The sequence below is a fragment of the Diutina rugosa genome (genome assembly GCF_008704595.1).
Source record: "Diutina rugosa strain CBS 613 chromosome Unknown scaffold34_size146191, whole genome shotgun sequence".
NCBI lineage: Eukaryota > Fungi > Ascomycota > Pichiomycetes > Serinales > Debaryomycetaceae > Diutina > Diutina rugosa.
In genome coordinates, this window is record NW_022995088.1 from 113,380 (window position 1) to 126,517 (window position 13,138).

Consider the following 13,138-nt stretch of genomic DNA (forward strand, 5'->3'; position numbering starts at 1 on the left):
AGCTTCAATGCTCGTGTGGTGTGGGGTAACTTTCTGGAATTTGACGGTGCGCGTAAGAAAAAATGCTGACTACCGAGGTGCGGCAGATAGGCAGCATGATTTTGGAAAGTGGCATGTTTCAAACATACACCTGGTCCACAAATATAAGGGGACATTCAATGATGCAATCCAATTTGTGTCACTTTGATTAAATGAGTGGGAACGACAAGATAATAACCTGGGATCACCTAATTTCCTATTACAATATGCTGGAGCTCCAGCTTGCAGCATTCAACTTGGACCATCATCAGTTATCACAATGGAAAGCCGTTGAATCTACACATGAGTTTCGACACAAAGTTAGCATAGTTGACCACCATGACCAACCGCTCTTAAATTTGAGCGACATTATCAGTGAACCTAATCCATTATTTTCCATGTCGTCCTCGATTGTGGCTCTGTCGCCAGTTGCCAACCACACGCAAGCGCTAGCTTATTATCCCATGGCACTGTCACCACGAGCAGATGCTGACACCGTGAGTCTGCCTCAGGATACGGTCATACCCCTGGGCGATGATATCGTAGCGGATTTATAATATATGATTATGTATGTTGCCATTTAGCATAATGCAGTCACGGGGTGCATTTGAACCAACTCATAGTCAAGCTTGAAGTTTTGCTTAAAGAAGTATTCCCACATCGACACATCAAACCCTTGGTAGTCGCCGAATTCCATACTCTCATCTTCCGAGATTAGCTTCACCCTACGGAACCAGAAGTAAGCACAGTCCTTAGCCATGCCAGACTTCCCGGTGATGGCACCAGTGCCGTTTGTGCGGTAGGGCTTCCAACCAAGTCTAAAGAGAGCACGTTCTGCGATAATGTTTTCCATGGGAGTGGTGGCGTAAAAGTGACCGTAGAACAATACCAGAGTGAGTTCAATCACCACGGTTTCGTTGGCGCTGCCCAGTGCTGCCAATGCCTCAATCTCACTGACAAACTGGTCGAATTGGTTCAATGCCCGTACCTTATTCCAGTAGGCCTGCAATTTAATGAATTGGGGCGGCAACTTGAACTCTCGAGGTCGGTTGTCGAAGTGAGGTTGAACTTCAAGAGGGAGGTAGGGCTTCACCATCGGAACCACGTAAGGATTGTACAAGTGGTTGCCATACGCCGTCAGCTGTCGAAGAATGGCACAGTCTTCGCCTCCATTACGTTTGGCGGTGAAAGAAATGATCAAATCCTGAATGCCTGGAGGTAAACGAACGAGATTCAAGTCAGAAAACATGTTCCGTTCCGCAGGACTAAGGTTCGAGTTCTGGATCACTTCGAGGTACTTGAAGTTGGGATCACTGGTATCGTTCACGGGAGTTCGCAAGATTGTCTTCTCAGACGAAGACACTGGGTTCACTGGAGTCAGTGGCGATGTCTCGTGACTTCCGTTAGTTTCATGGTGGCCGTTAGTACCTTGGTCAACTTCTGGAGTCGCTTGTCGACTCAGACTTGTTTGTAATGGCTCAGGGAGACCAACGGCAGCGGCGGCCGACCACTTGAGGTTACCCACCGGTTTCAATGGCGTCAGGGCTGGCCTGAGCGCCTTCACGATGGCGGGAGAGTTGGGTGGCAGGTTTTGAGCTAACGGAAGATGGTTTGACAGTGATGCCAGAGGAAGCAGAGTTGTTTGACCGTGATTGACCGAAGACACTCTCAGGGTGGAAGCCAGAGGAAGCACATGCTCAGTCGATGGAAGTACCAGCGAGTCGTCAGCGTCAACTTCAGTGTCATCAAACGCAGTGTAGTCGACATCTTCAGCGTTCACAGCGTTAAAGATATCTTCATACAAATTGTTGTCGAATTCACCGTTGGTGTCAACGTAACGTTCAAGATCAGACTTGACAACTTCCAACAAATTCATATCCAGCAATTTTCCTAGCTTAAGCAATCGTATAAGCTTCAAAATCTTCTTGATATGGATTTTATGTTGAGCTAAAGTCGCTTGAATCTTTTCCTTCTTGGCCTCGATAGTTCCCAGGTTATTTTTCCGGACCTTTTTGTTGACCAATTTGTCGTATTCGCCATGCAATTTCTGTAGCTGGGCCGACAATTGGTGTATTATGTCTTGGAAAAACAAAATTTCCTGAACCGTTTCCTCAGAGTATTCTTCTTCCTCGGGATCACTAAGAAATTCGTCCACGTCTTGATCGGTATCCCAGCCGTCACTCAGGCCATCGGCATCGTCCAAACCAACATCGTCATCGTTGTCCATCAGCGCCGCCATGAGAATCAGCTGATTAGAAAACGTTTTGAGTTTGGACGTCCGCTCAACTTCCTTATACATTTCCATGCCTTCTTCAATTAATCGCTTGTTTTCATTGAGCTTTTGTGATAGCTGTCCCAGAGCAAGAGTGAGGGCTTTGATATCGTCTTTCAGTTGCCAGATCTTGATCTGCTCTCGAAACTTTTGTAATCTCTTGATCTCTTTCTTTAAATCACTCTCAAGCTTCTCTTTCTCTCGCAGGTTATCCAGATCTTCATCATTATTGATAGCCTCATACCTGTCGTAGTGATAATGGAACTCATGTAGACCTTCAGATATCTTTTTGAATATGATATCAATGTCTCTGGTGGTTAGTGGGGTTCTCATGTGAAATGTTGAGGGGGACCTCGGTCTGATTCTGGGTCCCATGGACTCATATGAGGTAGGGCAATCACTGAGGACTGCAATATACGTACTTTTGAAGTTTTCGGTTCGCCATGGCTTAAACAACACGCCAACTTGTACGGCCTCACCCAATAACTACTGAAAAATTTTTGGTAGAGTACGGTCACGTGAGAGATGTACCTAAAACGGTCAATTGTAACGCTTACATGAGGAATGTTAAAGTTACGTATAATTACATTGAAGATAAACTCTATATCCTTTAAATTACAATATAAACCACTAAAGCTCGTCGTCCAAGTCAGAGTCGTCGTCGGAGTCGTCGTCACCGAACTTCGAATCACCGCCGTACGAGTCGTCGTCGTAATCGCCAGCAGCACCACCGTACAACTTAGCGGTGATGGGGTTGGCAATGTCGATCAACTTTTGCTTTTGTTCGTCGTATTCTTCGGCGGAAGCTTCGGGGTTTTCTTCAATGAATTCCAAAGTTTCCTTGACGGCGTCGTCCAAAGTTTCAAAGTCATCTTCGTCCAACTTACCACCAAGGCCATCCTTGTCTTCCAATTGGACTCTGAGGTGGTTGGCGTATTGCTCAAGCGAGTTGCGGGTTTCCACGCGCTTTCTCAATTCTTCATCTTGCTTGGCGTACTTTTCACCTTCTTCAACCATCTTTTCGATTTGTTCCTTGCTCAATCTACCTTGGTCGTTGGTGATAGTGATGGATTCACTCTTACCAGTGCCCTTGTCGGTAGCGTCAACCTTAAGGATACCGTTGGCATCGATGGTGAAGGTAACTTCAATTTGAGGCACACCTCTGGGGGCAGGGGGGATACCAGTCAATTCGAACTTACCAAGTCTGTGGTTGTCCTTGCATCTAGCTCTTTCACCTTCGTAGACTTGAATCAACACGGTAGGTTGGTTGTCGGCGGCGGTCGAGAAGATTTGCGACTTCTTGGTGGGGATGGCAGTGTTTCTTCTGATCAAAGTAGTCATGACACCACCGGTGGTCTCAATACCAAGAGTCAAGGGGTTCACATCCAAAAGGACGATACCGTCGACCTTTTCTTCACCACCGAGGACACCAGCTTGAACAGCGGCACCGTAAGCAACGGCTTCATCGGGGTTGATACCCTTGGAGGCCTTCTTGCCGTCAAAGTAGTTTTCCAACAATTCTTGAACCTTGGGGATTCTAGTAGAACCACCAACAAGAACAATGTCGTCAATTTCAGACTTCTTGACACCGGCGTCCTTCAACACCTGTTCAACGGGCTTGAGGGTCTTCTTGAACAAGTCACCGTTCAATTCTTCAAACTTAGCTCTGGTCAAGGTTTCCGAGAAGTCAATACCGTCAACAAACGAGTCAATTTCGATTCTGGTCGACATTTGCGAAGACAAGGTACGCTTGGCCTTTTCGGCTTCACGCTTAAGCTTGGCAATAGCCTTTTGGTTCGAGGTGACGTCGATGTCGTGCTTCTTCTTGAAGAGCTTGGCAAGGTATCTGACGACCTTGTGGTCAAAGTCTTCACCACCCAAGTGAGTGTCACCAGCGGTGGCCAACACTTCGAAAACACCGGCTTCGATCGACAACAACGAGACGTCGAAGGTACCACCACCCAAGTCGTAGACGATAATTTGCTTTTCGCCGTCGGTCTTGTCCAAACCGTAGGCGATGGCAGCGGCAGTAGGTTCGTTAACGATACGCATAACGTTAAGACCAGCAATGGTACCGGCATCCTTGGTAGCTTGTCTTTGAGCATCGTTGAAGTAAGCGGGGACGGTAACCACGGCGTGGGTAACCTTCTTGCCCAAGTAGTCTTCGGCAATTTGCTTCATCTTACCCAAAATCATACCCGAAATTTCTTCAGGGTAGAATTCCTTGGATTCACCGTTAACTTCAACTTCGACGACGGGCTTGCCCTTCTTCTTGTTGATTGTGTAAGGCAAGTGCTTCAATTCCTTTTGAACTTCCTTGTCGTCGTACTTCAAACCCATCAATCTCTTGATGTCGAACACGGTGTTCTTGACGTTAGAGGCGGCTTGGTTCTTAGCAGCATCACCGATCAATCTTTCTTCGGGGGTAAAGGCAACGTAAGAAGGGGTGATTCTGTTACCTTGGTCATTAGCCAAAATTTCAACCTGACCGTTCTTCATGACACCAACACAAGAGTAGGTGGTACCCAAGTCGATACCGATCACGGTACCCTTAGGGTCCAGGTCTTCTTCTTCAGTGGTAGCCAAGGCAAACGGGGACAGGGAAAAGAGTGGTACGAGGCAAATCAATGCCACGTACAACACCGCTAACCGCGGGATCCATTGTCTGAACATGGTATAAGTTGTCTGAAAAATTGCGGAGGTGAACGGCGCGTTTATATGTCGCGTTGCCACGTCGCACTTACGTGTCGAAAACGAAATGGAAGCTGATAGAACGTGCGGGTTTCGACGGCAAAGTCGGAAAAATTCAGCGAATAAGAGGTTGGAAAACTATTGACGTGGCTGGTGTATTAGATGCGCAATGCTTGGGTACTACTGTCTATTCAGTATCGTTTTCGTTGAACGATTTTTCATCATTTAAGTGAGTGTTCAATTTCGTTACCCTAATTGGGAAACCTAAATTCGCTGGCCATTTTCGCCGTAACGTCAAGTGGCGAAAAATAATAAAAAAAAAAGAAGCCATGTGGTTTTGCCACAGCTGCAAAATCGTAGTCTATAATCGGTAAGTGCGGGATCATACGCCGGGAACAGGTCACGTAATTAGTTCGAAGACGTATAAAGCTTATGGGCTACGTGTCCTTTGCAAAAGCATTTTGATGTGGGTTGCCGCGTTTGATGGAACCTGGTCGAATCCAGTGGAACGTTTAGCAGGTCATACAATGGGAACCCTTAACCCTTAGCTCATTGTCGGCGACAAGATGCAGCACATAGTGCTTGTGTCATTAGAGAAGGCTGCGTGGTGGCAGAACACGAAATTTGACTCGGCTCGGTCTACAGACTACGACAGAGCCAAGACGTGCCAACGACACCCGAATTCAAAGGTGCGTCAACCCCTCTGTAGAGATTGAACATGAAGATTCTGTGTTGGTGATTGAAATATACCTGGTCAGGGACAATGACGGCTGGGTTTACGCATCCAGTGGATCTGGGGAGTTCATAGGCTCGTAACTGCAAACTTTAGCGTATATATTCGAGATTACGATGGAGGGGTGAAAAACGTACAGCCAGTGGTGTCAATATCACAAGTATTTGTGGTATTAGTAGTTCGAGAGAAGTATGGCACAGAATATCAAATTAGCACTAACAATCATGAGAAATTAATTCAACTGACATGGCCTTGTTTATAGTAATAATAAGCGATATGATGGCTTAATAAGTGTAAACGGCGTCGCAACTTTAGAGTCCATTTGCAATTTCGTTGTCTCCACGAAAAGTGTTGCTGATTCCAATATTGAATGCAATAACATTCACCAACGCCATATTGATGATGTAATCTCCTATAGATAGTCAATTCGATTACGGCTTGAGTACCCCTCATTGCTATCGATCGTAACCCCTGTTTACTAATAGCGTCACCCTCCCCTCGCTCCACACCATTCAGGGGACAATGATCTCCCGCGCCAAATGTCGACGGTCGCACCCTGTCCCAAGTTCCCACTCCACCGCACCCTGCACCACGCCCCCAGGCTCTAGCGTCAAATCCAGATAGAGATAACGACACATTTCGTTAAGCAATAGCCATCAATTACGCCCCATAAAGATGATCCGTTTCCAGTATTCATTTTCCATATACGACGCCTTTTCCTATGGTTAGAGCCATTAAACTTTCCCACAGTGAGACGCTCGCTCCCCCGCTTAGCCTTGCTCCCTGCACACAAGCGAGCGCAGATATCACCGAGCGTCTCCCTAAATTTTTCCCCAGTCCGGCCACCAACCTCACCCGTCGACGATGTCGTTTGCCACGGACGAATTGAACCATTTGCAGCAGGCGATCAATCGGGAGCAGCCTCGCGACGTGATCCAATTCTGCGCCAACTACTTTGACCACAAGTTGCAGCAGCAACGCCTCCACCTCTGGAGTCAACAACAAAAGGCTGAAGCGGCGGGGATCACGCTTTTCCCCCAGGTCGACTCCGCCCACGTCCCCGCCATCCCCCACAACAAGCGCCAGCCCCTGTTCAAGCTGCCATTCAGTGTCAATGACCCCCACCAGCAGGATGCCGGCGACCCCACCAGCGCCCCTGCGGCGGGCTTGTTTAAGAGCGACTTCAACGTCAACCTGGGGGCGCCCACCTCCAAGACTGACCCTTTGGACCCGTCTACCGCTACTGCCGGTGGCGTTGGTGCCAGAGGCGACGCTGATTTGGCGTCGGCGCCGGCGCAAAAGATCCCTAACTTCAACGCCAACAGACGGACGCTGGTGAGTGCGGAAACGTTGAATCCGGACTTGTTCAAGCTGTCGGGGTGGACCCCGCCCAAAAACAACCAGTTGCTGGCGGAAGAGCGCCAGGAATTGTCGCAGAAATTGGGGCTGTACTTCCTCTTTGACCAGTTGGACGCCTCGCTGAAAAAGACGGTGGTGCTGGCGCTTGAACTGAAGCTGTTCCCCAAAAACACCGAGATCATCCGACAAGGCGACGAAGGGGACTTTTTCTACATCATTGTCAAGGGGACGGTCGACTTCTTCGTCAACGGCTCCAAGGTCAACTCCAGCGGCGAAGGCTCGTACTTTGGCGAATTGGCGCTCATGTACAACTCCCCGCGGGCGGCTACCGCCGTAGCTGCTTCCGACGTCCAGTGCTGGGCGCTTGACCGAGCGACATTCCGGTCGATCCTTTTGGAATCCACTTACAACCGCCGCACCATGTACGAGAACTTCTTGAAGGACGTCAAGGTGTTGTCGCTGTTGACTCCGCAGGAACGACTGAAACTTGCCGATGCGCTCAAGACGGAAGTGTATCACAAGGGCGACAAGATTGTCGTCGAGGGCGAAAAGGGGGAAAACTTTTACTTCATCGAAAAGGGGGCATGCAAGGTCTACTCCAACGACAAGGGCGAGTTGACCCAGTTGAAGGACGGCGACTACTTTGGCGAAATTGCCCTTTTAAACGACTTGCCGAGACAGGCTACCGTGGAAGCGGTCGACACCGTCATCGTGGCTACGTTGGGCAAGTCGGGCTTTGAGCGGTTATTGGGGCCCGCAATACAGGTATTGAGACAACAGGATCCCAGACAACACAACTAGGCAAACATTTAGTAATGAACGTAAATCACGAGATTGTATACTTAGAAACTGATGAGGCACGTGACTCACGCGATTTCCCCCAGATGAAATGTTTAGGGAAATCGGCCTTGATCTCCCCCAATTGACAACCGATGGTAGACTATTTCCATAAGCTCAGCGACTACTTGCCTCGACCCCCCGTCGGTGGTGGCATTTTGCCGTACTGGCTTTTATTCATTTCCGTGGTTTCAGTGTTTAACTCGGCCCAGCTGTACCAGAAAGACTTGACGTTAACGAGAAAAGTGTATGAGAATGAGGCCGACCCCGCTCACGGCAAGCCTCAGGTGACCAATTTGAGTGCGCGTACGTTTGGGACGTGGACGTTGATCACATCAATCGTGCGTTTGTATGGTGCCTATCATTTGGGGAACCCTCAAGTGTACCTGTTGGTGCAATGGACGTATGTGGTGGCCTTCTGGCACTTCTTTAGTGAGTGGTTAGTGTACGGCACTTGTAAGTTTGGTAAGGGCATTGCTGGTCCCGCCATCGTCGCCACCACCAGTCTTGTGTGGATGTACTTGCAGAAACCGTACTACGTGGGGCAATTAGTGTAATTGTGGGTAAATAAGAATTTAGTAATAATAGCATTGAGCGCGGAGTCGCAGCCAAATGGCACCCAAATGGCACCATGACATCATCGTCGATGGGTCTCGGCATCGCTCAGAGACATTAATCAGTCATACTTGATATTTAGTAGAACTTCAGAGATAGGAGGTGTGGTGGTGGTGAGATAGTGTCTGTGGAGTACTACCACCACTGCGGCACGGGATGTCCCTCACACGACCGCCACACCACGCTCATACTTCCAAATATCACTCTAGCATTATACCAATCACTTCTATTTTTGTAGTCCATCGATGGGGTGTCATCGGCTCCTGTATAGTCCCTCAACGTCGTTTCTTCTCCCTTGGCCACCGGCACCCGCTCCCCTCGCCACCTCGGGTGCGAGCGCCCACCGCGGGGGTTTTTTCCACTGCTTATTGCTCTCTCGACCCGCGAGTGAGGACAAGCGACCACGAGCAACTGCCACATGAGTCGGGTGAAGAGAATCGCTAAGGAATTGGAGGAGTGCCGCCAGGACACCAAGTCCGGGGTCCAGCTCCAGTTAGACAACGAGAACGATCTCAGCAAGCTCACCGGCTACTTCCAGGGACCCCCCGGCACCCCCTACGAAGGAGGGGTGTTCAAGGTCGACATCACCATCCCCAACGAGTACCCGTTCAAGCCGCCGCAAATGAAGTTCGCCACCAAGATCTACCACCCCAACATCTCGCTGGTCACCGGCGCCATCTGCCTCGACATCTTAAAAGATGCGTGGACGCCGGTGCTCACGCTTAAGCTGTCGTTGATCTCGTTGCAGTCGTTGTTGCAGCTGCCGGAGCCCAACGACCCTCAGGACGCCGAGGTCGCCAAGCACTACTTGAACAACAAGCAAGGGTTTGACGACACCGCGGCGTACTGGACGAAGCTTTACGCCAGCGACAACTTGGGCCCTGCTCCCGTGGCGATGCTGGACTCCCAGTTGTACGGCATCGACGACAGCATCGTCACCCAGTTTGAGAACATGGGGTTCCCGCGGGACAAGATCATCGAGGTGTTGAGACGCATGGGGGTGAAGAGCTTCAACGGCGTCGGCGACAAGAGCGAGTTGGAGAACAAAATCCTCGAGGAGTTGTTGAGAGAGTGTTCGTAGTTTGATACATGCATATGGTAAAATTGACTATTTAGATCAGTAATATTGGGATCACGGTGATGGTTAGTAATGACTGGAATCATGGTGGTGATATATATAATATGTTTCCCCGGGCACACAACCCAAGGGTGCGACGAGATTTTTTTTCAACCGTACACACCTCAGATCACCTCAGATGTCGATGTCGCCGGCGCCCGAAGCCAAAGGGTTCACCGAGGAGGAAGCCGGTCATATCGGGTGGAACTTCGTCAGCAAGTACTATGAGAGCTACAACACCAACATCGACGTGTTGTACTCGATGTACGCCCCCCAGTCGCTGTTGTCGCACGCGAGGTTCCCTCACGGCGACTCCACCACCCCCCAAGTGGTGAAGGCGAAGGGGCGGCTGGCGATCAAAGCCCGTTATGCCGAAGACGACTGTGCTGACCAGGCCAACCGCATCGTGATCACTCTGGCGGCGATCGACGCCTGCTTAGGGGCGAACATCCTCGTGGTGGTTTACGGTGAATGGGCCAAAGCCGACTCCCAGTTCTACCAGTTCACCCAGACGTTTGTTTTGACCAGCCGGGGCACCACCTACTTCATTGCCAACGACGTGTTGCGGTTTTTGACCTGGGACTTGAAGGATGCCTCCAGTGCTCCTGAAGCCCAGTTGGCGGGCAAACAGACCGATGACGTCAAAGTGGGCGATGCCGAGACTGCCGCGGTCACCGAGCCAGTGACCAAAGATGCTACTCCTCAACCAACCGCTGAAACCACGCCTGCAGCCACCACCCCGGCTCCCGAACCTCAACAACCTCAACAACAACAGCCACAACAACAACAATCGCCGGCGGCAGGGGCTGCAACCACTGCTGAAACGGTCACCTCTCCCGAACAGCCTACCCCTCTGACCACTACTGACGAGTCGGAAGCTGTGGTGGCGGAAAAGGCCGCTTCGCAAGAACCAGTGGAACAACAACTGCTGACTACTACCGAACAACAAGCGGAAAAGCAAGAAAAGGAAGAAGACAAGGACGAGGCTAAACCGGTGGAAGAAGCCAAGCCCGAAGCGAAACTGTCGGTGACGTCGCTGGCGGCAGCATCGCCGTCGCCGTCGCTGGCGCCTACCCCTTCGTCGTGGGCGGGTATCGTGTCGAGCCTGACCCCCAAGCCCGCGGCCAAGCCGGTGGCTGCTACCACTAAGAAGCCCGTGGCTCCTCAATCTAAGCCTTCCAGCGTGTCGCCGCAATCTCCCAATGGTGGCTTCCAACCCCACCACGGCGACAAGCAATGGAACCTGGTTTTCCTCAAAGTGCAAGGGGCGCTGCGGTTTGACCCTGAGGCGATCAAGGCCAGTGTCGAACAGGAATACGGTGCCATCAAGTTCTGGAAGCACAGCAACGTCGGCTGGGTGTGTGACTTTGTCGCCCCTGAGCTGAAGACTCGCGCTTTGGCCGACAAGCAAATGGACGTCAACGGGGTCACGGTGTTGATTGAACAGAAGTTTTTCAAGAAGCCGATCAACAAGGACGGGAAGTTTGTTGACAAGCGCAAGAACTTCACCAAGAATGGTCCGGCCAAGTTTAATAAGGAAGGGGGTTACGACAAGCGCAAGGTGCATTAATGACGGAGCGGGGTCTTTACTATATATCTAGCATTACGAGTATACATACACTCTGAAAAGGGTCGTTTAGCAATTTTCTGTAGTTTCATCAATTTAGAACTGAGGTCGTCACTGACGTAAACAACACGCTTCTTCTCCAGATATTCATCAATTCTTAAAAATAAGTTTGTGTTAGAAATCAATATACGCTTGTGTAATCGTTTTGAGTTTATTAAATTCTTATTATGATGGGAAAGTTTCAAAAGTCGTATAGTCTTGGATACCCAATTTCTGATTATTTTTAGCTTGATTTGCACTGCCCCATTCCTTACCAAGCCAAGGGTGCGCACCGAAAAAGAACACACGGCAAAGGCAGGCTCATGAACTTCTTACGGCGGCGGCGGCTGGACGACGATGCCGGGGACGAGGGCGACCAGTTTGAGGTGTCGGCGACGGAGAAGCTGCGCAAGCCCCCCAACACCGCGTTCCGACAGCAGCGGCTCAAGGCGTGGCAGCCGATCCTCACCCCGAAGACGGTGATCCCGTTCTTGTTTCTATTGGCGGTGATCTTCGCCCCACTCGGCATTGCCATGCTTTATACTTCATACAATGTCCATGATATTGTCGTCGATTACAGTTATTGCGATGCTGAGGCCTCCGACACGTACCAGGAGATCCCGAAGAAATACGCGTCGTCCCACCTCAGTCTGGGCGATAAACCCAAGGTGGAATGGAAAGTGGAGACCGTGGACGGCGAATGGGGGTCCCACCCGGTGTGCACCATCAAGTACGAGATCACTAAGGACCTTAAAGGCCCGTTGTTTCTCTACTACAAGCTCACCAATTTCTACCAGAACCACCGTAAGTATGTGGAACTGTTTGACATTGACCAGTTGAAGGGTAAGCCCGTGAGCCACGACGATATCACCGATAAGTGCAAGCCGCTCCGGTTCCATAAGGACTTTGGCGGCGACACCGATAAGGTCATCTACCCCTGCGGGCTTATTGCCAACCTGGTGTTTAACGATACTATCGGCAACCCTGTTTTACTTAATCCTGCTAACGGAGAGGTGAACCAAACCTACGAATTCAGCCAGGAAGACATCTCGTGGCTGTCTGACCGCAATAACCGGTTTAAGAAGACCGAGTATAAGCCTGAGGATGTGGTGCCGCCCCCGAACTGGGCCGTGCGCTATCCTGACGGTTATACCGAAGATAACATGCCCAATTTACAGGAAATGCAACACTTGCAGAACTGGATGAGAACGTCAGGTCTCCCATCGTTCTATAAGCTTTACGGCAAAAACCACGACGATGTCATGAGCCTGGGGGTCTACGAGATGAAGATCGACATGTACTACCCCGTGTCAGTGTACGGTGGCCACAAGCTGGTGGTGATCACTACTAGCAGCACCATTGGCGGGCGCAACTTGCTGTTGGGGGTGATCTATATTATCGTGGCGGTGATCTGCGTGGTGTTGGCGGTGGTGTTCTTGTTACAGCATTTGATCAAGCCGCGGGCGATCGGTGACCACGAGTTCTTGCTGAACGACCACCAGTTCCGCAGTCAGCTTTAGTGAACCATGTGAAGGATGTATAGAGTCACGGTGAATTCGGCGTATGGATTGATATTCTCACTAACAATAAACGAAAAGGTAAAGTTAATTTTAAGAAGGAAAAGCAGATTTATTTTAAGGGTAGTTTATACCACTGCATTGTAAACTTGTTGGTTTATTGACGTTTAGGTTATTAGTAGTGAGCATCGACGCGCAAGAACATGACTACCATCCCATAATTGTAATAAAAACATTTCATAGACTTCACTAAAATTACGATTCGATGAGATCTACACGCTCTAATTTCCCCAATTGGCAGCGTTACATCACTTTCTGGCCACCCTTAGTTTCACCCGTCGCCAATACTACCACCTCGCACGAAAATCTTTGT

General features: G+C 49.9%; 5 protein-coding genes and 1 pseudogene across 6 annotated transcripts; 5 read left to right on the plus strand and 1 right to left on the minus strand. All coding sequences in view use genetic code 12, as the record gives it.

Moving 5' to 3' along the window:
* Positions 1-245: 245 nt before the first annotated feature.
* DIURU_001260 (uncharacterized protein) lies at positions 246-575 on the plus strand (the record flags this gene model as incomplete). Its single annotated transcript, XM_034153785.1, has 1 exon — positions 246-575. One exon carries the CDS (start codon positions 246-248, stop codon positions 573-575), a length of 330 nt encoding a protein of 109 aa, XP_034013991.1.
* A 23-nt stretch (positions 576-598) lies between these two features.
* DIURU_001261 lies at positions 599-4,963 on the minus strand (annotated as a pseudogene). The gene is made up of 2 exons: positions 2,922-4,963; positions 599-2,600 (listed from the first exon to the last, which is right to left on the minus strand). Coding segments are annotated over exons 1-2 (4,044 nt in total).
* A 1,615-nt stretch (positions 4,964-6,578) lies between these two features.
* Positions 6,579-7,874, plus strand: BCY1 (cAMP-dependent protein kinase regulatory subunit; the record flags this gene model as incomplete). The annotated part of the gene is made up of 1 exon (XM_034153786.1): positions 6,579-7,874. The coding sequence occupies one exon, from the start codon at positions 6,579-6,581 to the stop codon at positions 7,872-7,874; it is 1,296 nt and encodes a 431-aa protein (XP_034013992.1).
* A 131-nt stretch (positions 7,875-8,005) lies between these two features.
* Positions 8,006-8,467, plus strand: ERG28 (Erg28p; the record flags this gene model as incomplete). Its single annotated transcript, XM_034153787.1, has 1 exon — positions 8,006-8,467. The coding sequence occupies one exon, from the start codon at positions 8,006-8,008 to the stop codon at positions 8,465-8,467; it is 462 nt and encodes a 153-aa protein (XP_034013993.1).
* A 476-nt stretch (positions 8,468-8,943) lies between these two features.
* Positions 8,944-9,606, plus strand: DIURU_001264 (E2 ubiquitin-conjugating protein; the record flags this gene model as incomplete). The annotated part of the gene is made up of 1 exon (XM_034153788.1): positions 8,944-9,606. One exon carries the CDS (start codon positions 8,944-8,946, stop codon positions 9,604-9,606), a length of 663 nt encoding a protein of 220 aa, XP_034013994.1.
* Positions 9,607-9,781: 175 nt separating this feature from the next.
* Positions 9,782-12,768, plus strand: CDC50 (aminophospholipid translocase regulatory protein; the record flags this gene model as incomplete). Its single annotated transcript, XM_034153789.1, has 2 exons — positions 9,782-11,203; positions 11,533-12,768. The coding sequence occupies 2 exons, from the start codon at positions 9,782-9,784 to the stop codon at positions 12,766-12,768; spliced, it is 2,658 nt and encodes an 885-aa protein (XP_034013995.1).
* Positions 12,769-13,138: the final 370 nt, after the last annotated feature.